Source organism: Lutjanus erythropterus, chromosome 4, assembly GCF_056507025.1.
Source record: "Lutjanus erythropterus isolate fLutEry1 chromosome 4, fLutEry1.hap2, whole genome shotgun sequence".
Classification (NCBI taxonomy): domain Eukaryota; kingdom Metazoa; phylum Chordata; class Actinopteri; order Lutjaniformes; family Lutjanidae; genus Lutjanus; species Lutjanus erythropterus.
In genome coordinates, this window is record NC_139320.1 from 12180554 (window position 1) to 12206983 (window position 26430).

At 38.3% G+C, this 26430-nt stretch overlaps 1 protein-coding gene and 2 long non-coding RNA genes across 3 annotated transcripts in view; all 3 read left to right on the top strand.

The window, feature by feature from the left end:
• Positions 1-18837, top strand: part of elna (elastin a) — a 52687-nt gene extending 33850 nt beyond the window's left edge. The window contains exons 12-36 of the mRNA XM_084716272.1: positions 33-95; positions 495-527; positions 634-702; positions 1758-1796; positions 1891-1965; positions 2085-2135; positions 2315-2368; positions 2736-2768; positions 3608-3736; positions 3904-4047; positions 4738-4845; positions 4979-5080; positions 6570-6686; positions 8169-8261; positions 10248-10364; positions 13341-13367; positions 13849-13875; positions 14248-14274; positions 14399-14446; positions 15641-15688; positions 15768-15848; positions 16580-16633; positions 16888-16923; positions 17310-17381; positions 18728-18837. Of these exons, the coding sequence (XP_084572398.1) occupies positions 33-95; positions 495-527; positions 634-702; positions 1758-1796; positions 1891-1965; positions 2085-2135; positions 2315-2368; positions 2736-2768; positions 3608-3736; positions 3904-4047; positions 4738-4845; positions 4979-5080; positions 6570-6686; positions 8169-8261; positions 10248-10364; positions 13341-13367; positions 13849-13875; positions 14248-14274; positions 14399-14446; positions 15641-15688; positions 15768-15848; positions 16580-16633; positions 16888-16923; positions 17310-17381; positions 18728-18822 (1742 nt within the window). The 3' untranslated portion in view covers positions 18823-18837. The remainder of the gene's footprint in view (positions 1-32; positions 96-494; positions 528-633; positions 703-1757; positions 1797-1890; positions 1966-2084; positions 2136-2314; positions 2369-2735; positions 2769-3607; positions 3737-3903; positions 4048-4737; positions 4846-4978; positions 5081-6569; positions 6687-8168; positions 8262-10247; positions 10365-13340; positions 13368-13848; positions 13876-14247; positions 14275-14398; positions 14447-15640; positions 15689-15767; positions 15849-16579; positions 16634-16887; positions 16924-17309; positions 17382-18727) is intronic.
• LOC146328131 (uncharacterized) lies at positions 5266-5985 on the top strand. The gene is made up of 4 exons (XR_014769971.1): positions 5266-5292; positions 5423-5455; positions 5744-5818; positions 5955-5985. It is a non-coding gene; the product is annotated as an uncharacterized LOC146328131 (long non-coding RNA).
• Positions 18838-19300: 463 nt separating the features above from the next.
• On the top strand, positions 19301-26044 carry LOC146328132 (uncharacterized). Its single transcript, XR_014769970.1, has 4 exons — positions 19301-19367; positions 21536-21571; positions 24333-24401; positions 24484-26044. It is a non-coding gene; the product is annotated as an uncharacterized LOC146328132 (long non-coding RNA).
• Positions 26045-26430: the final 386 nt, after the last annotated feature.

A 26430-nucleotide genomic window follows, 5' to 3' on the forward strand; every position in this document is an offset into this window, starting at 1 on the left:
GGCCCACTTTTGGTTGGTTATCGCTTCTTCAGGGTTTGGTGGACGTGGAGTTCTGCCTGGGGTGGCCACTGGTACAGACCTAAGTCCCAAATCAAGTAAGGTTTAGTTTTGTTTGTTTTTTTTTACTCCAGTGATGGCTGATTTTTATTTTTGTTTTTCATTGCCAATGAATTACACATGCATTTGATTTTTTTTTAACACTATTTTTCTACCTTTACTTAAGAAATCCTATGGAAGACAGAGGTTCTACAGTGGTTCAACAACAAGAACAAAAGAGAAATTAATAAAACATGAAATAAAAATAATAATAATAAAATAAGTTAAAAATACATCCAAAATTGTTCCCAGTCTGTATGCAGCTTACCCAAAGAATAATGTCACTGGGTGAGGTGCTGTGTTTGTTTCCCTGCAGAAACTCTATCTAGTATTTTTATAATATAAAAATCTTCCTTCATCTGTGTGACTGATTGGATTATGTGATTTTTCTTATGCAGTCGCAGGGGGAGGACAAGGAGGTCAAGGACCAGGTAGCTTTATTTATAATTATTACTACTTTACAAACAAATATATGTGTATTTTTGTCTGTATTATTGGTTAGCTGATCAGGATTTTAATTTATTTTCCATGTCACAGGAGGCCGTGGGTATGGTGGACAGATGCAGCCAGGAATGTTCCATGGATACCCACTCAAATCACCCAAAGGTGTGACCTGAATCTATACAGCTACTGAGTTATTCAGAAGCTGAATTCCCCTGTTCCTATGATATGATATGTTAGATATATGATATATGATATGTCTATATGATGGTGACTATTTGAACTACAGTTTCTTTTACTCCAGCATACTTGCACTGGGGCATGTTAATCAATGGACAGTGGGTCCAGGGCGTCCCACCCTATGGATTTCTATGTTGAGTTTATCACCGCTTAGTTCTAACAGGAGATGTCTGTCTTTGGAGCTTTGGAGAGAGGTTCTTGCATTTTGTTGCACTTATCAACCTTTTTGCCCTTTTTGCATCAGAACGATGCCTCCATTGCCTGTTTTGTAGAGATTTCCACTGTGCTCCTGGTCCTTCAGTCCATGAGACAGTCCCAAATGCTGCTGCTACTACTAAACTTTACAGCAATAGAGTAAGCTTACCAACTCACCCATGTCAATCAGGATGTTATGCATAACCGCATAGAATGAAGAGTTCTATGTGCCGCTGCAGACAGGAGGCAAATGAATGATCCTGTTTCACTATCATCTATAGTTCTTTCTGTGGCACAGGACAACTATGATTAAGTGAATGAACTAGAGGAGAGCACCCACTAGAGTGCAGATCTCCACCAGGCAAACTGAAAAGAATGAGCCTCATGCGAGAACCACTTGTACGAACAGGTTTGTTCTTCAGTGGTGGGTACAACTGATTTAAGAGAAGTTGTGGCATTCACCAATTTTCTGGTATTTTGAATTTCCTTTCGGATATGAGCACAATTTCCGAGTGGTCCAGACCTGTCAGAAGGTCACGTGCAGTCAGTCTGCTGTTATCCAAACTGAGGTTTTTAACTAATGACTGTATATTTCCACAGTCTGAAGACATTTTGAGTTTGAAAAATAAATTAAACTTCATAATTATGTTGACATCATCCTGTTGACAATGTTTGACATTGCCTCATGTTCACAGGAATGAAGACGTGTTCACATGACCCCAAAACCTAATGCCCCTGGATGCATCAAAAAAGGTTTTATCAAGGCTTTTTTTTTTTTTTTTCAGGTACCTATGGAGCAAAGGGAGGAGCTAAACCACCGTTTGGTAGAAATACTTTTTTTTGTTACATTTTTCCACATATTTGATGTCAGTGGAAACCCAGGAGTTAATGATGTGTCACAATGTTACAATGTTTCAGGTTATGCCGGTTTAGGTAATGGTGGCGCTGGACTTCCAGGAGGACTTGGTGGTCCTGGTTATCCAATTGGAACTGGTATGTTGTTGGGGTTTTTTTGTTGTTGTTGTTTATTTGTTTTTTGCAAATGTCCTATTAATTGATGTGGAGTAGAAATAAAGAAAACAACAAAACGTGTGATGTATTTTTTTGTGCAGGAGTGGGGCCTGGAGGCATCTCACCAGCTCAGGCTAAAGCAGCCAAATATGGTATCTGACCACATTCATTATCATTATTATGCTTACCTATTAAGACAAACATAATACAAGTTGTGTAGCATCAGTCCATATTTGTATCTTACTAAAGTCTCTGCTCTCTACTCTAGGTGTCGGTGGTGTTGCTGGACTTGGAGGTGTCGGTGGTGTCGGTGGTGTTGGCGGACTTGGAGGTGTTGGTGGTGTCGGTGGTGTGGGTGGACTCTATCCAGGGCTGGTTCCAGGAGGTAAATAATCTGGAAAAGCTGTAAAAAACTAAACTAAAAGTCTCCAGCCATGCTAGTGGCTCATGACAAGGCAGAACTGTTCAATTGTGGAAAATAAAAAGACACGTTTGCCAAATTTAAATGCTTACTATGGGCTAAAGTAGCTGAAATGGCATGTGAGGCCCAGCCATTCATTGTCAGCTATCATCTCTCAATAAATTAGTATCATCCAAATACGTCACTCTAAACCAAGGACTCTGCCCTGAGCCTCACTAGCATGGCTTAAAAGGACAAATTTACTTTCAATTGCCATTCACTCTGTTTTTTATTTACCGTAGCTGTAAAAATGTTTTCATATGATTCCTTGTCTTTAAATATTTTACAACAGGACAAGTAGCTGCTTCCAAGGCTGCTAAATATGGTGAGAACTCTCATGTTTTATTTATCATGGAAGCAGATTTAAAATCATGTTGCCACACATCTCTATTACCTACTCACTCACTCATCCCGTGAGTAGTTGATAAATCGTATAGGAGAAATAATGTAATATATTTACCGTACTGAATCATTCAGTGACCATGATGTGTCATCAGAGATTAAGGAAACATGCTAAGATAAAATACTGGCTTCTCTGACAACAATGCTAGTGCCAGTATGTCCTCCTTTGAACTTCCCATCCTAGTCCAGAATGTCTTTTTAGTTTGCCCAATTCATGTTTATTAGAGTTAAAATTGTTGCTGAATATTCACTGAATTAGTTTGTTTATGAGTTGTAAGACATTATTAATAATATATTAGAAGGGTTAGATGTTAATAGTTAAATTCAGCAATATGTTTATTGATTCTGGCAGTCAGTAAGACAGGCAGTCGCCGAACTCCAACTCCAGAGTGTGTATTTTCATTATTTACATCGGCAGACAATTGATAGCTATAAAAAGTTGATTAACTTACAGTGCAGGACTCACATCACTTGTCATTGTCAAAGTATAATGTTGCACTCGTTCGTGCTCGCACCAATTGTGTCCCTGCAGCCTGCAGGCAGCCTACCTGAGCTTTGAGTCTACGAAGGGGCTTCAGTCATACAACATATATTAAGCAGGGATTCACCCTATTTTCTATACAATATATATCTCAAACTATTTTCACTGAGTATTACTTTTTGAATGCTATCTATATGTTTCTCCTTTAACTACTAATGTTACCATATAGTAACAACATCTCAATTTATATTGACCTGTTTGTTTGATTGTTCTTTGGACAGGACTACCAGGAGGAGTACCAGGAGGAGTACCGGGAGGAGTACCAGGAGGAGTACCAGGAGGACTACCGGGAGGGGCACCACTTACAATCCCAGGAGGATATTCACCAGCAGCTAAAGCTGCTAAATATGGTATGGTGTATAAATAACATGGTCTTTATTCAACTCTGCATTGTGTTGCACTATGGGCTCTAAAATTTGTACTTACATCTTCCCAGGTACAAAATACTGACTCCATGTTGAGTAATTATATTTTGATTATATTTTGTCTTGCCTTCCTTTGACCATATGCACTGAAGGACTTGGAGGAGCTGCAGGACTAGGAGGGACAGGAGGAGTTGGAGGACTCGGTGGGACAGGAGGACTGGGAGGTACAGGAGGAGGATTTGGAGGACTGGGAGGAGGTGGAGTATACTCTCCTGCTGCCAAAGCTGCTAAATATGGTATGGGATTTAATCTTGTCAACTAAAGATAAAAGAGATTAAATACGTTAAACTTAACAATGACAACAACAGGGCATGGAAGAAATAAATAAGGTGATGTCTGAGCCCATTTTTATTACAGTCAGCTGACAGAAAAAAAACAGATGTATTGCTTTAGCAGAATAGATGAAATGTGGCCATAAAATACCTGGTAAGAATTAAAAAAACAAACAAGCGAAAAAAAAAAAAAAACCCAGACAAAATCAACATGACAAAAAACAACTTGCGCCTTGTGCTTTAGCTTGCTGAATGAATGCCCAAACACACATCTGCTGGGGAGAACTGCACTGCAAATGTGAGTGTATTAGCTGGTCAGCTGCAGGCCATCAAACATCATTTAAATGTTCCTGCAAAAATCACTTAGATGTTGGGGTGGTCCTTAGTTTTCAACTTTGTTTACTTTGTTTCTTGTTCCCTGCTGCACCAAACTCAGCCTGCCAGCTGCTGTCAGTCTAACAAACACTGACACAACCTCCAGCCCCTGAGATGAAAAGGAATGTTTCAGATTTTTCCAGAAAGACGTTTTTTTCTTCCTTAATAATAAAAATAAACAATTTACAGTATTTACACCGCATTTACAAAAGACATAGATATTTTTTCCAGCCACAAAAATGGTGATGTAATGTGATCAGAGCTGCTTGTTTTCTACAGGTGTAGGGGGACTGGGAGGCACAGGAGGACTGGGTGGAACAGGACTTGGAGGAACAGGAGGACTGGGAGCTGGAGGATACTCTGCTGCTGCTAAAGCTGCTAAATATGGTAACTGGAATTCAACTAAGATGACCCACTCCAGCTGTGTGGGTTGTTTCTTGTACAAACTGTAGCAATTTCAAGTTCTGGAAGCTCAGGAGCATAAAATATTCGTTCTTAATTGTACAACTGTCTTACACAGGAGCAGGGGGACTAGGAGGAACAGGACTGGGAGGCACAGGACTGGGAGGCACAGGAGTGGGAGGTGGAGGATACCCCACTGCTGCTAAAGCTGCTAAACATGGTAAATGGAACTGAACCAAAATATTAAAAAATAACGTCAAAAAATTGCACAGATCAGTATCAACATATTTCACAAGTGTTTAAAGTGAGCATGCATTATTATATGATCCATTCATTGCGTTAAAGGTCCAGGTGGTGCGGGGGTAGTTCCAGGTGGTGGGGCAGGTGGAGTAGGAATTCCTGGAAGAGTCCCATCTTTACCAGGATATGGATGTAAGCATGCTCTTCAGACTTTTGATGTACATGAGCAAAATCTTATTACTTATTTATTTATCTTATTAATTATTTTAAATTCCTGTTATCACTTTTTAATATAACCTCTTCTGGGCATTTTGTGTTGTAGCTTTGGCAGCTGGTGCTAAACCTCCTAAATATGGTGAGACTGTGATCTTTACTGTTTGGCATAGTGTAATGATTACCATAAGGTGTAGCCAGACTTACTTCTCTTATGCACTGCTTATATACTTACTAGTTTTTAGACACAACATTTTATTACATAAATGCAATGATATAATCACAAGTTTTGCAAACACAAGCCTTAAATGCATTAATATATTGAATTAAGTTTGCTAAAATGGTACTGGTAGTAGCTGACAACTAGTAATTGTAACATTTCATTAATAACAGTGTATAAGAGATTAGTGCTTTATTCAATCTACAACAGGAGTCCCAGGAGCAGGCCTAGGAGGAATCGGAGTTCCAGGTGGAGTAGGACAAGTACTTCCTGGTGGCTTTGGTGGTAAGTTGCTAAATATAACTGATATAACAGTGTGTACAAAAAGGTTTTGCACAGTTAAAGTTTCTTTCCATTTCCTTAATTTAACATAATCTAATTAATTATCACTGACAAATGTTATGTTGCCTCTTTACAGCAGCTGGTGCTGGAGTTAAAGCCCTGAAGTATGGTAAGATGCTTTCTTTAAGTAGTTTTTATGAAAGGGTGTGCATAAGACTGTCATTACTCTGTTATAACCATGTAACAGCATATTTATGACAAGTCCTCTGCTCGAGGTAAAGGAAAATATTAGTGACACATTTTTTATGTTTTCATGATGGCCAGATTCAAAACCAACCACATATGATGTATGTTGTGTTAAAACATAAAACTAAACAGTTTCTTTAAGTTTGAAAATGTGTTGTTGTCATATCAAAGTCTTGTCTAGATTAATGCCAATTTGTCATAACAAGATTTCTCAAATAATGTCAGCTTTGCATTAAAAATGGTATAACTGACATAATGACAGTCAGACAACAGACTTACTGTAGTTTTGAATAATACTTTTGTCTAATTTGATCAATCTTCTAAATCATTTTTATGCTTTTTGGACCTTAGATCATGTCTTAATGAGACAAAGATGCTAATGTGGTTAAGTGTGACTGTTAATTCAAGAAAAGTTAAAAGATTTAGCAGCACTGGCTAGAGATCATGTGCTGTGTGATCATGTGTGCAGTAAACTAATCATGCAACTTGCTCCATTTCCCTTAAATAGGCGTTTCAGGGGGACCTGGAGCAGGGTTTGGAGGCGGAGGGCTGGGGCCAGGAGGTCTTGTACCAGGACTGGGAGGTGGACAATACCCTGCTGCTGCTGCAAAAGCTGCTAAATATGGTAGGTGAACTTAACACACAAATACTAGACTATAGTGTAGTTGTGAATAAACTAATTCTGATATGAACTATCCAGATTTAATTTATTACAGATCTGTTTTCTCACTTACTTCATTTTATCTTATTTATCTTAATCTTTATATTTGTTATTAGATTTTTTTTAATACTAAACTAATAATTCAACCCGCTCTGTTTACTGGAATTAGGAGTTCCTGGAGGAGCTGGAGCTGGGTTAGGAACAGGACTGGGAGGAGCAGGAGGAGTTCCTGGTTTCGGAGTAGGAGGTGGACAACTTGCTGCTGCAAAAGCTGCTAAATATGGTATAATAAATAAGCACACAAATACAAATATCACACATTCAGACACATCCAGTAGTGTATTCAACTAAAATCTGTGCTCTAACTTACTTTATTCTCTTTGTTGTTACATTTTATTAAAAGTAAAATTAATGATGTAACTAGCTCCATTTCTCTGAATTAGGAGTTTTAGGAGGACCTGGAGGTGGGTTAGGAACAGGACTGGGAGGAGCAGGAGGGGTTCCTGGTGCAGGACAATACTCTGCTGCTGCAAAAGCTGCTAAATATGGTATAATAAATAAACACATATCACACGTTCAGAAACATTTCATAGTGTATAAACTTATTCTGATAGGAACAAGGGATGAGCAAGTATACCATTATCTGTATCTGTATCTGTATCAATACTCGGAATAGACAGGGCATGAACTGGACGTGGGTGGTGCTTAAAGAGGACATGGTCTGGACTAACTGGAAGTTAGTGTTAATTTAAGCCTGAAATTGATGTGGCTTGATTAAAAATTGCCATATTTTTATTTATTAGAAGAGAGCCTCAGACTTGAGCTTCAGATTGGTGTTTTGATCAATAGAGAAAGAGAATTATTAAGAACCATTACAGAACTTTTTTTTTTCTTTATAAACTTGAATAAATAAATTTAAGTGAATCAGTGAATATAAAGCATGCAGTGCTAGCTACTCAATAGGGATTTGAATTCATCATGAATATGGATATTGACATATTTTACTCTTATGATACCTGTACTCATGAAAAGTACCTGTACATGATGTTTGTTTCAGCTGAGTACTTCAGAGTACCAAGAAATGTACAGTTTTCAACACAAACCTTTCTTCTAACATACTTTATTGTATCCTCTGTCTTGTTATATTTTATTAACTGTAATTTGGTAATGATGTAACCTGCTCCATTTCCCTTAATTACACATTTCAGGAGGAGCTGGAGCTGGGTTAGGAGCAGGACTCGGAGGCACAGGAGGAGCAGGAGGAGTTCCTGGTCTAGGACTAGGAGTTGGACAACATCTTGCTGCTGCAAAAGCTGCTAAATATGGTATAATAAATATGCATACAAAGACAAATATCACACATTCAGAAAAAATCATAGTGTAACTTCGGATAAGCTCTGTTCACTTTTCAATACTGACCAGTCTTGTTCTATTTCCCTTGATTAGGTGTTACAGGGGGAGCTGGAACAGGTATAGGAACAGGACTGGTAGGTGTAGGAGGAACTGGAGGAGTTGGACCTGGAGGTGTTGGGGCTGCAGGTACTGTGCATTAATATGAAAAGACAATAGTAGTACTACTATTAACATTGTCAATATTTTTTCCATAATTTATATGACACTGTGTGAAGTGACAAAGTCTCACGAAAAAGATATTGATGACGGTATATTTTTATCCAGGATATCCAGGCGGCGTGAAACCACCAAAACATGGTAAGGAGAACCTTGAAACTGAGAATCATTTAGTCAAACCATGACAATTGACCATTTCCATCCATTGTAAGTAAGATAGCCAGTACAGAATTCCCCCTAGCCATCTCCTCTAGTCCTTCCTTGAGAATCCCTTGGATTTCCAGGACCAGGTGGAAAATGTAGTTCCTCCAAGCCTATTCCATCCCTGTTGATGTCTCTCTATTGAATGTGCCAAGAGCAACTCCAAAGGGAGGTGTCCAGGAGGCTCTCTTATCAGATGCCTGAACCACATCAGTGGGCTCCTCTGGTACTCAGGAGCAGTAGTTCTAGTCTGAGAAACCTCCAAATGTCTGAGCTCCTGATCACATTTAGTGAACCCAGCCACGCTTTGAAAGAAAATCATTGCAACCACCCAAAGCCTTTAGGTAAGGGAACCTAAATCTACAAGTGTTACTTCACAATGACAGTCTGGTTCAGTGTTCAAAGTATTGGTGATAGAGAATCAACTCCTGTCAATCTATGACCCCAAGCATCATGACCTCTGGTTAGCAGGTGCTGAATTTCATCCTGGCAGCTTCATCTTCAACCACAAACCATGCACGATAGAATTCATCGTAAAAAGCCAGAACCACCATTAACATCTGCAAAAAGGAGAGATGCAGTTCTGAGGGCTTCAATGTACAAATATCACCAATTCCTTGATATTCTGTCCATGAAAATCACAAACTGAAGTAGTCACAAGACACAACTCTGACAAAGACAACACCCACTGAGATTGCTTGACATCTTATTCAGGAGTACCCTATACTCCTGCAGTTCTCCTAGAAAACATGTGAAGGACACGGTCATAAGCCTTCTCCATGTCCACAAAGCACATGTCTGTCCCTGTCAAATGACCTGTCTGTGATTCCTGCAAGGTAAACAGCTTCTCCTGAATCCAAAGTTCAGTAATTGTGTGGAGCCTCCTGCAGCACTTTGGCTCAACCTTTCGTAGAGAAGCTGAGCATTAAAAAAATAATAATAAAGGGGAACCACCACCTCCGCCTGCTGGTTTATTTTGGACAATTGCTGACTAGCACAGAAGTACAAAAACACGACACCACCCAGGTTCAGATCAAGGAGTCTGTTTCTCCCAGTCTCCCACCTCCAAGTTTCCTTTTCATTGCTGAGACAAGCATTATAAGTTCCCTACAAGGCTATGTAATCCCCAGGCAGTGCCCTTTCGAGGGTCCCACACAAAGACTCAAAAGGGGCTGGATACTCTGGACTGCTGGTCAGATTAGCACTGACAGTAGTCAGACCCTTCATCTTGGTGACCCTCAGTCACACAAAGGCAACTGTCCTCGTCTGATGTAACTCAAGCCTCATCAGACAGATTTGCTTTGGGTGACCCCATCAGGAGTTGTTGCCACTGCAAATCCCTTCACCACATTTAGGCAGTAATTCACATCTGCTGATAAGTTATACCCTGTAATTGTTTGGTGTGCTTTTCACATTCAAACACATTAATTATTCTACATTAAACAGGCAAATAATCTTGTTAATAACAGTAAATACCAGATAATAGGGTCAGTCCCTGGTCAAAGATCAAGGGCTCCTAGACTTGCCACTTTGCAGTGATATTCAACCATCATATGGAGAGAAATACATTACAGATGAACAATTTCTACGTCATTGGAAGTTCAATTAAAATTCACTCTGCTATTATGTCTTCATTAAAACAAAAGGTCAAGTCTTAGAAGTCCACAATAACACCCACAGAGGGAAAAGTCAGATACATTAGAGCGATTATAAGACTGGCATAAATTTATTGACCTCCTGTGATCCTCACATTAGGCATCACTGGAGCAGGACTTGTCGTGCCAGGAGCTACTCCGGTCACAGGTGTCGGTGTTGTTCCAGGTGGTTCTGTTGTTGTGGTACCAGGTGGTACAGGTGTTCCTGGAAAACCAGGTAAAGCTCAGAACACATTTTTATTTGATTATTATTATTAGATCTTAGATTATCCTTTCTTTCAGTTTAGCATTGTAAATGAAATTGTTTTTATAGCAAAGGATATCGGTCCTTCTGGAACTCCTCAACCAGGTACAGTGAAATGCCAATACTCTGCATGTCTTAGGACATTTAAAGAATACACTTTAACATTTGTATATTTTTATAGTAGCTGTATACAGCATATGGGAGTAAGATGGAGAAGTGCCATTTCAACTCTTATCTTGGGGTGACTTCACCAGTGCTGGTCCATCATTTATCCCCCTTACATGTTCTTCACCTATTTCATGTCCACAAAGCTCTCATGTTGTTTGTATTGCTAATGCTACAAGCTATTGACCCCCTCTAGCTTACAGCCTCCCAGCTGTGGCAGTGTCAGGGTTCACTTTACAGCTTCTGCTTTTTCTAGTCTGTCTCACTTCACGCCAGTTCAAAATGCAGTGTATGAAACTGGAACATGTTGTCTTTTGGCAGAGCCCACGCCTATTGCCGAAAGTAGCACGGCCCCAGAGGTCCCACAGCCCAGTAAGACTTGCTGTTTGCATGAAATCTATGACCATGGAGTGAAATCTGTGGCATTTAATATATTTCAAATCGTAGTTAAGTAGTAGTACTCTGATATAGACTAGTATGGAACAGTCTACTCAGTATTTGTGAATATAATTATTTCTCCCCAAAAAGACACTTTATCTTTTGTTTAAACGAGTCTTTTGCAGGTCTTCATCTATGTTTTAAAGAGCATGATCCAGACTAAGCACCTACTTTATAGATTTAAATCTTAAAAGCATAATCTGTCATCTTAAAGTAAACAGAATGGCAGTCCCACCACCTTGGAGGAGTTTTTGGTTAAAGGTCCGGTGTGTAACATCAATAGGCATCTATTAACAGACTATAGTAGAAATTAAGTCTAATATTCACAAGTACATTTTCATTAGTGTATAATTACCTGAAAATAAGAGTTGTGGTGTTTTCACTACCTTTGAATGAGCTGTTTGTATCTGGGGCACAGGTCCTCTTCCATTGAGACCGCCATGCTGCACTGCCATGTTACTACTGTGGCCCAGAACTGACAAACCAAACACTGACTCTCTGGCTCTTGTGTTTTTCACAAGTTTCATGTCCACCGTAGCTTCTCCTTTAAACTTGGAAGGGGAGGGTGAGGCTACATGTTTGCAATCTGCAACCTCACCACTAGATGCCACTAAATCTTACACACTGGTCCTTTAATTCTTTATACTAGCCTCCACTGCTATATTTTCATCTGCTTGTCTAAATCTACATGTATTTAATTATACAATATGTGAATATATTAATTTTTATGGCCAGAAATTACAACATGGGACTTAAATTATTTTTACCTTAATAACAGTTGTTTGTTTTCTCAAGTACTGTTTCAGTCAGTCTTTACTGTAACTTAAGCAAGTATTCTGCTTCATGTTGGGACTGTAGACAAATACTATTCAATTACTTTAGTCCACATTACATCATCTAATAAGTGAATTGTCTTTTTTTTTTTTTGCCACCAGCATTGTGCGATCTTTTGAACACGAGAACATGTGTACTGTATGATAGTTGTCATAGTTGACATAGCCTGTCTGGTGCCTGCCTCTCCTCTATTATTGTGTCAGTTGTGGCCACAGATTGTCTCTTTTTCTCAACAGAACTTGTCTTGTGCACTCCTTTCCTTTTTACTAACAGCTCACTGTGCTTGATCGTTTAATTTCATGCATGTGATAGCTTCAGTTTCTTTAGATAATGGTAAGTCGAATGTGTTCACTGAAAAGACCTTTACAAAGTAGAGATAGATTAATACTGGAATATCACCTCCCCGTGTTTGATTTCTCCACAGAATTTCTTTTGACAATATGAATGCTTGTTCTTAGTCACTTTGTGTGTGTTCAAATTCTACAGCGGGGGATTTTTGTGATATTTACAGGGTTTAAATGTAATAAACCAATTGCCATGAAAGTCTCAGGATATAATATGAAATGTCATTTACAGTTTTACATAGTTACATGTATGTATATGAACGGTGAAGCCCCTGCTGTAGAATACTACCTCTCAGTAGTTTTGTATGTCTGCTGTCTGATGTTTCATGTTTGTTTTATATTATTTTGAGAGGAGTATGTCTTGTTCCTCCCTTTCTGTTTCCAACATGTAAAATATGGTTCTGTCATGTAGTTGTATCATTAAAAGAAGTAAAACCATTATCATCAGTGTAACTGTACAAAACAGATAACATAATTTAAATTCAACATTGTAACAACAGTCTGATTAATTTTGCCTTTTCTGTCCTCTTTTTTTTTTTTTTTTTTTTTTTTTTTTTTGCACTTCGTTCTCTTGTGGTGGATGTGTGAAAACAGGCGGTAGGTTCAGAATAAGTGCATATTTTTGCATTTACTTCATTTAATTCTGTTGTTTCAACATGTATTAATGTACCTTCATTTTTGTTTTGACAGTTGCTGGTGGAATTATTCAGCCTAGTGGTAAGCTGTACAGTACATATGATTGTTTTTAATCAATCATTCTGAATATACATACTTACTGTAGATAACTAAAACTGATAATACATTTTCTTTAATTTCACAGCTGGCACAGGTGTTGGTAAATATGTAACCATTCTCTCCCCTTGTACTGTCAATAAAAACACTCAACAATCTATTATTTTGCACAGCTTCTATTCTGACATTACTTAGGTGAAAAATGTAAGTGCTTTGAATATATTTATACTTCACAGGTGGAGCAGGTGTTGCAATACCCACTGGTGGTAAGAGCAGTTTTCTTTTTCTTTTGCTCTTGTATTGATTGATTGATCACATGCCAAAATTGATTTGTACCACATGTAGTGTTGTGTACTGTTTATCCTTTATTTATTCTTACTCAGTTAAGATATTTTGTGCTGGATATTCACTGATTTAACATCTGTTTGTGTTTTAGTTGGTGCAACAGGCCTTGGTCAGCCAGGTACTGTAAACAATCCCTGTTTGTATCCCTTTTTAAAGTTAAGCAGCACTGTTCATGAAAATGCGTGATACTATGCTAAGAGACAGCTAATATCAGAGTGAGGTTACGCTATAATATCACACCCCATGGACAACCTGGTCATGTGACTTTAATTGTTAAAAGAAAGCCAGAAAAAGCAAATTATTACAACAAATCAGTTAGTTTATGCTAAAGATCTTAACAAAAGCCATTTTCAGAATATTAATCAAAGTCAGTTGCAGCCGAGTATAAAAAATATCATATAGTCACTACGTATTTGCCTCTAGTGTCTTACATGTTCTTTCTTTTAACAAGTACTGCTTTTTTCCCAACAGTTAAATATACTTTCTTTCTGTGTTGTGTGGATCCCCTTTTTTGAATTGTCTTCTGGTCCATTTGTATTAACATATTTTGTCATATAGAATGTCGAATAGTTCATGAATTAGTCTCTTATCTCCTTTAGTTGCAACTGGAGTCCAACAGCCTGGAGGTAGGTCAATATTAGTACTTTTATTTGTTTATTTAATTAAAAATGTTTTGCTCTTGAGCTACATTTTGTTAATGGGCCTGAATAAAGCAATGATTGCAACAAATCAATTATTTTTTGTTTAAAATCTTAATAAAAAGCTATTTCATTCATTAATAATAATAGAAATAATAAAATATCATACAGCCAACAGTACTGGTTGTATTATGTTGATGTTTTTTCCTCCTGGCTTCTTACACATTAAGATATTTTTTTCTTTTGACAACAGTTTAAACATGTGTTCTGTCTGTGTTGTTATCTTCTGCTCATTTGTACTAACACATTTTGTAATAAAGAATGTCAGATTGTTCATGAATTAGTCTTTTCTCTCTTTAGTTGCAACTGGAGTCCAACAACCTGCAGGTAGGCCAATATTTAGAATTCAACTGATTTAATTTTGCCACATGGTGGAGACAAAGACAAATACAACAGCTGCTCTCTCTACAGTCTCTGCAGCCTGTGACTATAATAACATTGCTGTTTTCAGGTGTTGGTGTTGGCGCAGGCGGCAAACCACCTAAACCATTCCTACCAGGTAATATGGCTAATATTTTTATTCAAAAGACAACTAAATCTTGTTCATGTGGGTTAACCGTTAATTAACGTGAACAGTTATTTAATGTGCAACACCAGCTCCTTATCTTGAATTTTCTTGCTTGTGGCCTTAAATGCATTAATTTTCCATTAAGTTGATGATGCTTATTCCATAGTCACACAATTAAAATTCATTTTACATATGAACTCCCCTTATCTATGTGACACTGCCACAAAAACAGATCACAGTTGTATGACTGAAGATGATCTGTTAAATAATGCAGAATATGAACCAATTTTTTTTCCCAGAAATGTCTTGATCTTCTCAGACTTGCAGCTTCAAGCAGCCCAGTGTCATCTAACCACTTTTATACATCTACATTTATATAATTTGTACATTTATGCACATTTATATAAGAGTTTTTTAACTATATAATTGTGCATTATAGTAGTAGTGTGTACAGGCGGTATAATTTTGGTGCTAATTGCAGTACTGCTGTTAATTCCCCCATCTGTGGATTAGAGGATCAGTGCTGCCCTTGCTAACTCTCTCTAAAGCACCGCAGTCCAAAACTCACACACATCATCTCAGCTCTGTCGAGCCTCATCATTTCAGAGTCAAAGCATGCTTTATTAATATACGTTTTATGATCCTATTCAGTGTTCTGGATCATGCTTTCACACACTGGACTGTATTTATCTTAGTGTGCACGTTCTGTTTGGACAGTTAATCACTCATGTTGAATCGATAAAAGCAGCAGTTAATATATAAGGAAAAGCTGCATCAGGCCTTTCTCTACCCAATTATACCTCAGGCAGACTGAACAGTCATCAGTTTTGTGCATCTACAGGTTTGCAATTTTAGAAGGTATATTTTTTGCTGTTGTGCACTATTTTACTTGTGATGGACATTAAAGCAAATCCAAGGTGTTTTTCTTGCATTTCATTTAGTCCAAATCAATCCGTCAAATATAAGAGAGAAACTTTATTGTCCCTAAGAGGGAAATTTGGTTGACTGCAGCAGCCAGATAGATAACTAGTGCATTGTTTTCAATAAGTCAGCTAAAATATAGCTTTAGAGAATAAAGCCAACATTAATCAGAATAGAGACACTTTCATTCCTCAGTGTAATTGAGAATCCTCTGTAAATCTTCTGACTTCTAACCTCCAGTCTTTTCATTCTTACTCTCCAAAGGCACTGGAGTAGGTGTTGGTCCAGGCACAGGTGTCTATCCCTATGGAGGCAAGTTCCCTATAATTATCATTACAATTTGCAAGTTTAAATTGCAGTGGCTATTACTTGAATCCTTTCTGTGCTTTAGTTCCTTATGGTGTTGGTACTGGCACTGGAGTTGGAACTGGAGCTGGAACGCTGCCTGGAGCAAAGCCTTTGAAACCTCCAGGTATTTTTTGTATTTCTGCTTTTAACAATCCACTCCATCCAAACTTTATCCAAAGGGGCATTTCTTATTCATGAAAACCCTTTTCTGCCCATGTGAAGGAAAAGAACTTCTTAAAATCATGACTTAGTATCTCCATAAGATGAATTGGTATCCCAAAATAATATATTGTATCTCGCAATAATGAGTTAATATCTCAAAATAATTACCAAAGTAATATGTTAAAATATTGACTAAATATCTCAAAATTATGGGATGCCTTCACAAAACAATAATATCTCAAAATGTAAAATAAATAATTATCATAATATAATGATAATCATAATAATGAAACATTCTTAAAAATAATTATATACTTTATATAATGACTAAATATCTCAAAATAATGAAAAACATTCCTAAAACAATGAGTTAGTAAAATAATAATAATGGTAATAATAATAATGATAATAATAATGATAATAATAATAATAATAATAATAATAATAATAATAATAATAATAATAATAATAATAAAACTTACTCATGTACTTACTTACTAACTTATTATTTTGAGATCCTAAGTTATTGTTTTGAGAAATTTTCTCATTATAGTGACATAGTCTTTTTTTCATCACATCAGCAGAAACAGGCTTCTGTACTTATTTCATATTCGTGTTTTTGGGGTGATATTTATACCTTTTGCATGTGAAAGCTCATACATTGCTTTTGTTTTGCTTTTTTTTTTTTTGCAGTGGCTGGAGCAGGGGGTGGAGTAGGAATCCCACTGGCAGCAGGAGGTTATCAAGGTCAGAACATACCTACATTTCATTTAATGTGTAGAACTGTGAATCCTAAGATTACATAGGTTCCAATAATTGGGGGAAATATAAAGAACAAAAAGAATAAATACTACTTATTTCCCTTTTCAAGCTAAAACATAAATTATTTTAAATATTTCAATCATTGCCATTTCTTGGATGAGCCACATCCCGAAACAAACTGTAGGAGATGCGTCGACCTACAGACAATAATGATACTTTTCTCTGTCATCACTATTCAGGGGGATACAGGCCATATCATCATGGTTATGGCCCGGGTATGTATGAGAGGAGAGGAGGCTGACAGCACTAATACACAATGTTCCCCTGACTTAAAACAAAACAAAAAAAAACAAAAAAAAACGAACCAAAACAAAACAAAAATGTTCTGCTCAGTGCTCAAAGTGACAGTTGGTCAGGAGATGCCATCGCACTGCACTTCCTGTGCAGGAAACAGGCCACTGTGCTGATAAGTGTCTGTGTGGAGCACAGTGTCAGGAATGAGAAGCCGGCTGGATACTGAGGAATATTCCCCTGGTGTTTCAGTGGAGGCAGTATTTACAGTCTGTCTGGTTTACAATCCTGAGCTGGTCAACTACACAGTCGGAAAACGGTTTAACGGTCATTATTACCATAAAAGCCAGTCTTCTGTCTCTTGTGACAGGTGGGTTGACGTATCCCTCTGCAGTTGGACTGGGAGGTGCTGGAGGAGTTGGAGCTAAACCACCCAAACCAGGTAGTGTAACAGGACTGTTACTGTTATAGCACATGGAGACACAATGTATGAAATGTGTTGTGAACTAGAGTCTTGTTTTTCTAGCAGTTCATAACCTATGTAGCTTGCAGGGTGTCAGTCAGTCATAAAGAGAGCACATGTATCGGTGAAATTAAGCAATTACAGTATAAAGTCTTCCACACTTGTTATATAAGCCATGTTTCCACTGCAGAAACTGTACTCAGGAAGTTAGACACTTTGGAAGAGCTTGATGCATTTCCACCACAAGGAACAGGGTCAAAATTAGGTTCCGAAAACATTATTTTAGCCCCTCAAAAGTCCTTGCTTAAAGGATGAGAACTTTTCAAAAGTGCAGAAACTTTGGGAATGGAGCTAGCAGCGCTGAGCATTTCTGATTGGTCAAATACTCACAGCATTGTATTTAAGCAAGCATTTTTAAATACCTGAAGCCGCAAGCCTGTTTTGTTTTTTGTTCATTGTGCTTTGACACATCAGACTTACAGTAGAAAACGTCCAACAGATGGACCACTTGAGCCACCTTTTTGAGCATTTACGCTGAGGACAAATAATGGTGTCTGTCTGTTGCTTTATATTAGAGATGGGCATGATCCAATCGAATATCAATATTGGGGCCTGATATTAACTTGACACAAGTTACATTACACGAGCTACACACGCTTTCCAGACTGAAGTTCCAGCAACAACAACAATTCCACTACTACAGCAGATATCCAGATTCAGATATTGAATCAGAACTGAAAAAAGTAGTTTTGTACCCCTCTACTTTATATGGTACCATTGTTGTTGTACAGTGGCAAGCAAAAATAACAGTCATTATCTTATACATCACTGGACAAATTTATATTAACTTAGCAGGTGTTTAGGCCGCTGTGAAAATGTAGATGAAGTTGAAGGAACCTTTTAGTTCCTTGAAAAGTACATAGATCCTGGGACTACAAGTTTTGGGTACTTTGGGTGGAAATGTAGCTTTACTCAAAAATACCAAATTCAGCCCCACCAAAGGCAGTAATCCCTGGAGTGTTACAGTACCGTTAGGAATTTGCAAATGGAGCAAGTCAACAACACAACATTTCCCGGCGGAGACTGATTACTGTTTGTAATACTGTGTAGAACATCAAAGTGTGACTGTTTGAAGATAACACGAACCCCCAGAGAGTCCTGCCCTGAAATAACAAAACTCTGAGGTCGTTACTGTGACCTCAGCTGAGCCTCTGTGACTTCAGGGAGTGAAATGACAAAAACTATTGAAACAAAAATACTGGTAAAAAGTCAGACTTAATGCACAGAAAATCATGATTTCTTTATTTGCCTTTTTATTTGAACAGGCTATGGCAGTCTTGGAGTTGGTGGAGGATATCAGCCAGGTGAGAAGCAGCACATGTTCAATATTTTCCGCCGCCTGTCTCCTCCTGTATTATAATCGTTTTTGAGTTAATAAAACATACACAGTAGTGGGTAAATATGACACACATTTCAGCTGTCCACACCACACATTTTGCATTGGTGCCAGTGAGGGATGAGTGTAATCACACAGTAACAGCCGACAGTGCAGCCTCCTCTCAGTCCCACAGACACTGTACAGGCTTCCCAGTGAAACTCATGGCCCTAATCTCTTTCCCAATGGCCACAGAGACATTTGTCTGTGTGAAATGCTTCCACAGATGGTTTAATAACTTCCATCATTTGCCAGTACAGTGTTTTTTTCCAACTGAGGGGTTTGCCAAATCGAGAATAATTGTTGGCTTCTTGAAAATTAGGTCAAGTTGTCATATTCCTTGTACATACTGTAGGTTTTACTATAAGGTGTTGCTAGGCTGTTTATTCACAAGTATTGTTTTTTTGTTTACACGCTGATAGCATTTTTCTTGTTTGTTGAGCGTCCATATCGTCTGCTTTTTGATTTTACAGGAGGGGTTCCTGTGGTGCCTGGTTATGGAGGAGGTTACCCCCAACAGTTTGGCCAAGGTATTATTGCACAGAGTTAATGTTTAGACTTTAACTGTCAGTTTTCTCTGTCAGTGAGTCTGTGACCGATAGATTCAGAATGCAATGCTGTATTTGTGTTGGTGGTAAACTGCATTCATGGCAGTGACCTTTGAGGAGCATCGGTTGGGTCATAAATCAGTGGTAAGGACCAAATAGACGACAAAATAGAGCCATTTGTCTTAAGGGGGTGGAGGTAACAGGATAGTAGGAGGATGGTGTGGTGTGTGTGTGTGTGCGTGTGTGTATGCGTGTGTGTGTGTGTCTGTGTGTGTGTGATTAAGTAGAGCAATTAAAGTGCCGTTTCTTGCAAGAGCAAATCGAAAAAATATGAAACACAAGCTGTTTGAACCTGGTCAGTGTATCTTCTGGTCATTCAATTTTGTGTTTCCTTTGTTTTCATTATATTTTCATTTTAAAGTAGGAAAATTCAAATTGAAATATAAGGTGTTTTTCTTTTTCATGGTCAAAAAGGGATGAGCAAAATTTCAAAAATTTTCTTGTTTGATATTCATGTTTTTATTTTGTATGAGAAAAAAATATATAATCACTGTGATGAATGAATGATCGCTGCTGACAACAGGTGGCGTTTGGCACAGTAGCAATCCTACATTTAGTGCTTTGTCTTGTAAATGACACCAGGTCTCAGGATATGAAAAGCACGACCTTTTGAGTTTTAGTTTTCTGGTGATTTTATTTTTTGTTACATGAAACAGAAAATGAAAATCAAATAACCACTCATCTTTAATATCTATTTCTGTGAGGAAAATCAAATGGCCAAAAGATACACTGACTGAACATAATGAAAGTGCTCATTATTATGTTTATTTCAGTGTAGTTACTGAAACAAGTTCAGTTTATTACCATTTCTTTCTTTGCTACTGGAAGCCAAACACGAACTCAAATAAGTTAGCTGGCATCCAGAGTGCCTCCAGATATAGAAGGATTTAGAGAACAGACGATTCTTTAACTTTTCACCCTTGTTTCTGGATCAGGAGGCGGATTAATACACAGCTGCCAACAGCAAGGTAACACAGCTGGATGGATGAAAGGACAGGAAAACTCACCCATCACCTCCCCCTTCAGATCTGAGAGCATAAAGAAAGGGAGAGGAGGCCTGATGCAGAATGACTGGAAATTTTATCATCACCAGTTTATTATGATTCTTCTCATTCAACTGGAAATTTTAATTTAAGGCTCATTAGCTCTGCATTTTTGACAAGTTATCTTGTCCCCCTTCTCTCCCTCCCTTTATGCCGGACAGTTTCACCTAAACTCTCAACTAAATTCCAGTTTCTCCACAATGTGGGTTTCTGTGTAATCTCCTATGCAACAATATGTATTTTTACCATTTTATTAGATGTTTTACAGTAGAAGGATTGTAACCTCACATTAAACTTGAAAAGTCCTGAATATTGTGGTAATATCATTAAAATTGTTCATAATACACATGAAATTCTAATTACACACATTTATTTATTTACAAAATACTTTTAATGTTTACTTAATTCTTGAGCAAAATGGAATTGAGGGCTTTTCAATTTTAACAAATTTCTAATTTCTCACCATCAACTTGTTAACACACATGGGAGGCTGATTTTGCACAAGGGAATTAAATTGTGTTTGAATGTTAACAACCTGCAGTCCCTTCCTCTGAGCACCCAATTAAAAACAGATTAATTGGATTAGTGCAGACAAAACTGATCAGTGATATTGATGTTTAATGCAATCTTTCCACCACTGGCAAAATACATCTGAAGACAGGCAGTGCAGTCTGTGTCAGACTCCTCGTTATTCACATTTTAGCATCTCAAATGAGCAAAACCACAAATGCTTTCCCCCAAGCTTCAAATAAGATTACCTTTCTGTGTCTTTTAAATGCAAAATACAGACTGTGCAAAGGATTTCTGTATGTTTAGGTCTGGTTACTTAAATACACTGAAAGCATCTCTAGATCACACACCTCAGCAGCAGCAGATCTAAGTGCCTCCCATGTGATCTCCTCTAATGTCAACAGGTTTTCCTCGCCACATCCTGGCCTGGACACATAAATCAACCAATGTGACAGGTCCAAAGTGCTTTCATCTTAGCATTTGTGCTAATGGCGCCATCTCATCTCTATTTTTTCTTTGTCTTTAATGTTTGTCTAGGTGTATATGTACCAGCCCCACTGACTCCTCAACAAGGTAACAAAAGCCCACCTGCTCACATTTTCCCATGCACCTAAAAACACCACCACATTACGAAGGGTTAATAATTCGTCATAAAAGTGTCACCTGCACCTCAACCCGTTTTCCAATTTCTCTCTCTGCGCGTTGGCAGACAACAGCAGCACGTCAGATTATTTGACAAAGATTGGAACAGGGTGCAGTGTGGGTTGGTACTGTGTGTGCTTGTCAGCGCAGATGGCACAGCACAACCAGTATGAATGTGTGATAATCTGCATTTTCCTGAACATCGGAGATTATTGCTGGCTGGATTATTTGAAGGAGAGTTTCTTAAATAACTATTTTAAACCCTCATGATGGCAGAGTTACTGATAGCCTTTGAAAGTCCCTTTAAATGTAAAGAGACTAGATGGCTGATTCTTACACAGACAGGAATTTACAAAATACAAATCGAATTACAGTTGAATTACAGTCCAGTAAAGAGCAGTGTTGGGTGGTGTTTCTACTAAAAGGTATCTAACTACTGAGAAAAGTAACTTGAAGACAGTTTTGATCATTTGTTCAGTATGTCCATCTCAAGACCTGACTTGAGATACTCTATGATTTCAGTGTCTACTGATTTAAGGCTCTGTCTGTTCTTACCCACAAAAAAGTCTGAACCCTCAGGATCTCCTCCGGTGGCAGGTTCAGGTTACAGTCTTATTATGACTGTAAGAGATGCTTGTTTGAAAACATAACTAAATAACTGAATACTTGAATTGCAAAACTAGCATGTTACATTACTTCTTACAACAAAAAAGTAATCTGAATAATCTAACAAGTAACTTTGTAGCATGTTACCCCCAACACTGGTAAAGACACTGGTAAAGTAATGAGTTTGTTATATATGTGACAAAATAATCAAGATCTACTTACTACTTTCCTTTGAAGTGCTTCAAAGACTGTAATGTTAAACTAATATTTCAAGGTTAATAACGTCCTCTAGAAGATATACAGTATAACATACTGTATACACTTCTGATCAAGCCAGATGTTGTCTCTTTCTCTGTATGGTTGCCACGTACACACAGAGTCTTGCCAACATGTTGTTGTGTTTCGTGTTGCTCTGACCTACAGCTGCTAATCTGATGGACAGGTGACTGTCATTATTTCCACAGGATAAGATAAAATTCATTACATCAGTTACATCAGTAGCTGTCTCTTTTTCATACATCACTGACCTGTACACATAACATCTATTGGATGCCTGTCCATCCCTCCTCTGTGGCTCTCCCTGAAGTTTCTTCCATGTATTTCCATGTTAAATGTTGTTTGGGGAGGTTTTCCTACTCTTTAGAGGGTCTACAGAATAAGGGATGTCACACACCATGTGACAAACTGTGAGGCAAACTGTGATTTGTGATAGTGGACTATATACATAAAATCTTATTTGATTTTGACCTTATTAACAGTATTAAACTTCCACTTACATAATGCAAGTTGCTCTGTGATCCATCTGTAATTTCATTCACAGCCCCTGTGTTTGGTTCACTGTTACTGAACCTCACTTGATCTTCTGTCTTTAATGTATAACAGCGTCTCTGGGAGACTGCTGATGCAGTGTAATTTACCCTCCCCAAGTCCCATCCTTTTCACTCTGTGCTCCAGTCCAACAGCTGAGCGATCTTGATACCCAGCAGAACCTCAGGCAAAATTTGTTCCCCGGCAGAGTAAAGTCAAGATCCAGCCTGTTCACACACTGCTTGGCTAGTTCTCATTGCCTTTGTTGGTACGGGTCATTTGGGTTGGTTAGGTTTAGGCATGAGGAGTGAAACTGGGTCAGAGTAAGAATAGCAGGGTAAACCAGGGCAGTCAGTAATGATAGATGTGAATAATATTACTAGTTAAGAAGTGCTCAGCTAACATTAGCTATCAGATGTAACTAGTTAGGTAATGATTAATGGAGATAGTCAGCTAGCATTTTGCTAAAAAAGTGGCTAAGATGTAACTATATATATTTGTGTTTTTTGCAGGTCCTCCATCTTCAAAATTTGGTTTTCTTTTCAACACAGAACCTAGCACATAGAAAATACAGAAAACAAGAAAGAGAAATTTCTCTGAGGTTCTGCCAGGCACAGAGTTTGCTCAGCTGTTATTGGAGCACAGATCAAACAGGGTTGAGACTTAGACAGTGTTAAATGCTAAATTGATGCTTTGGTCAAGCAACACAGGTCCACTAATGGGGCTTTTTCATTGGCACTTTTGGCTATGCCAAGTCAAACCATGCTGTGCTGATTTGCATTTCCTTTACCACTTTTATCACACTGAACTGTGCCGCACTGATATCGAGGCAGACCTACTCTGGACTAGGGCCAAAATGAGCCCAACCATTCTCAGTGCTCTGTAGCTTCCAAATTAATCTCTTTGCTTTGAAATTTGACAACATTTCCTGATTGTGCTGCTTCATAATAAAAACAAACAACAGGGGACTTTTATTGTGAAGAGCTTGTTTATCCCAGAGATGTGCATGAACAGTTTATCCACTGCTTTACAGCAGCTCAAATCGATCTTCGTCAAGCTTGTCTTCAGTGAAAGACACACCATCGAGTGGGTAGCCCTGGAAATGCAAACCTCTGCCGTACTGGGCTGATGAGCCGAGTCAAACCGAGCCAATCCAGCTCTGTGTATGGAAAATGGCTGTAGTTGTAAATGTCACTCGGCCATACCAGCAGAACATCAGAGGAGCATTTTTGGTTGAAGTAAACAGCTCTCATTAGCTGTTTCTGTTGTTGTTTTACAGCCAAAGCAGCCAAGTATGGTCCATTGCAGGGTTTCCTTGGAGGTGCAGGTGGAGGAGGGGTCTTCAGAGGTAAAAGACTTAAAAACATTGACATTTTACTTATTCTGGAAAAAAATAAACAGTCCTGTAATCCTGACTGTCTTTGTTGCAGATGGTGTTGGAGGATGCCAGGGCAAATACTGTGGGAGGAGGAAGTAGAGGATCTCTTGAGATCCAGAGTGACCTCAAGAAACCATGGTGCTACTGCATGATCTAGAATGTACATTTTATATGCAAACAAACCCCATTAGAAACCGTGTAAAGATGTTTTTTTTACTTACTTGACTTCAACATCTGTTTTTATACAAACCCACCGACCCAGAATTATGTACACATTCTGATGTGACGTATGCCTTTAATCATTAATGTGGTCAAGTTAATCAGCTTTAACTCCCCTTAGTGCACCAATACAAAGAGTATGTTTGTGTCACCATGTGTTGTTCTTGTATGAATGTGTGTGTGTGTGTTTTGTGTGTGTGCATATGGTTGTACTGTTGTGCGAAAGACTGTCTGAACCATCGACTGCCAATGTGACCTATGAATGATTTCCCTCTCGGTTTTAATCCTAAAGCAAGGTGAACTGTCCTTTAGTGTTAGAGCCCCACACTGTCTCACCTCGCTGTGCAGAGCTCGTCACCTCTCTGACATGACACAAGGGTTGGTTGGTCCAGGCTTGTCCAAAAACTGATGAAATCTGGCCAATCTCAGCATCGTTTCTGGCTCCCTGTCTTCTCCACTGCTATTTTTAGACCTGCTGGGTATAAAGCAGCGGGGAATGGGGCTCCGGCCAACCCATCTGCTCTCAGTAACTTTGCTGATTCTAGTTGCTATGCGGTTCAGTTTTCTCAGCATTTTTAGTGTCGCCAATCTTGTGATGTATGAAGAGCATTTTCTGCTCTGAGGAACGTTATGCTGAAGACAATCAAAGAGTGTTTGATTCATTAAAGGATGTTTAGAAACCATGGGAAAGCAGTGTTGCCTTTTAGTTCCATGTAGATTAAAATGTATTTCGGATACTACTCTGGCATGTACATGATGTACGTATGAATGTTTAATTGTGTCACTGTCCTAAAGTCTGGGATTAGGAGTGCTTTAGTCTGCTTTGAATGTTTAGTCTCATTGCGGCAGTTATTTACATTTATGTACCTTGTGATTATTCAAGATTTTTTTTGCACCATGCTTTGACTCATAGCTTTTTTGTTATCAGGACTGTGTGAACATAAATCAAGAACAATCCTTTGCTTTTGCATTTATTCTCTGTTTAGAATTGTAATACAGAATAAGACTTTGTTTAATGGGCATAAACCCCCATTGTTCTTTATTTACTTGAGCTGCTTTTAAAAAGGCTTACTGACCAAAGGTTCATGAGCGCTGTTGCCAAGTGACCCCATCTCTTTCTGTAATTGTGTACTGTATTTTGTACTAATTTGATGTTGGCTGGTTTCAGTTCATTCACTCGGTGCTGTGTAAGAACTGTCTTTGAGCCTCGCTGGGTCAGACCTTGTCTTATGTGCCGTGGGATACTCTTCATCTTTATTTAAAACTGTTTTTATAAGGAGGAACAGTGTGGTTTTGCACTTTTTATATTGCCACGACACATGTGTGACTTGTTCCCGGATATCCCGGCATTTTATTGGCTTCATTAAATAACAAAATAAAATGTGTTAAAAGAGCTTGTATCTTCATTTGTCTTTATTTTTTCTTTTTACTAGTGCACTTCCTATTTGGAGTGTGGACCTGTTTGCTCAGAGAACATGCATACACACATACAAACAGACAAAAATTCCCTTCCTTTATAGTTAAATGATGCTGCTACAGCACCAGCTGTGGGCCAAATGGCACCTAATTTGTCATTCAATCAGATTTGCCTGGGTCCACACCTTGATTCCCTGGTCTGGCCTCATATCACGTAACAGCGGCTTCTCAAGCAAAAGATGAATGACCAATGAGAGCCATCAGAGAACTAATGATCAGCCAATCGGTGCCACAGGGAAGAATTAATGTCCTTGTCAAGTGTTGTCGAGCGTGTGCCATAACCAAGGCGAATAATAGCAACAGT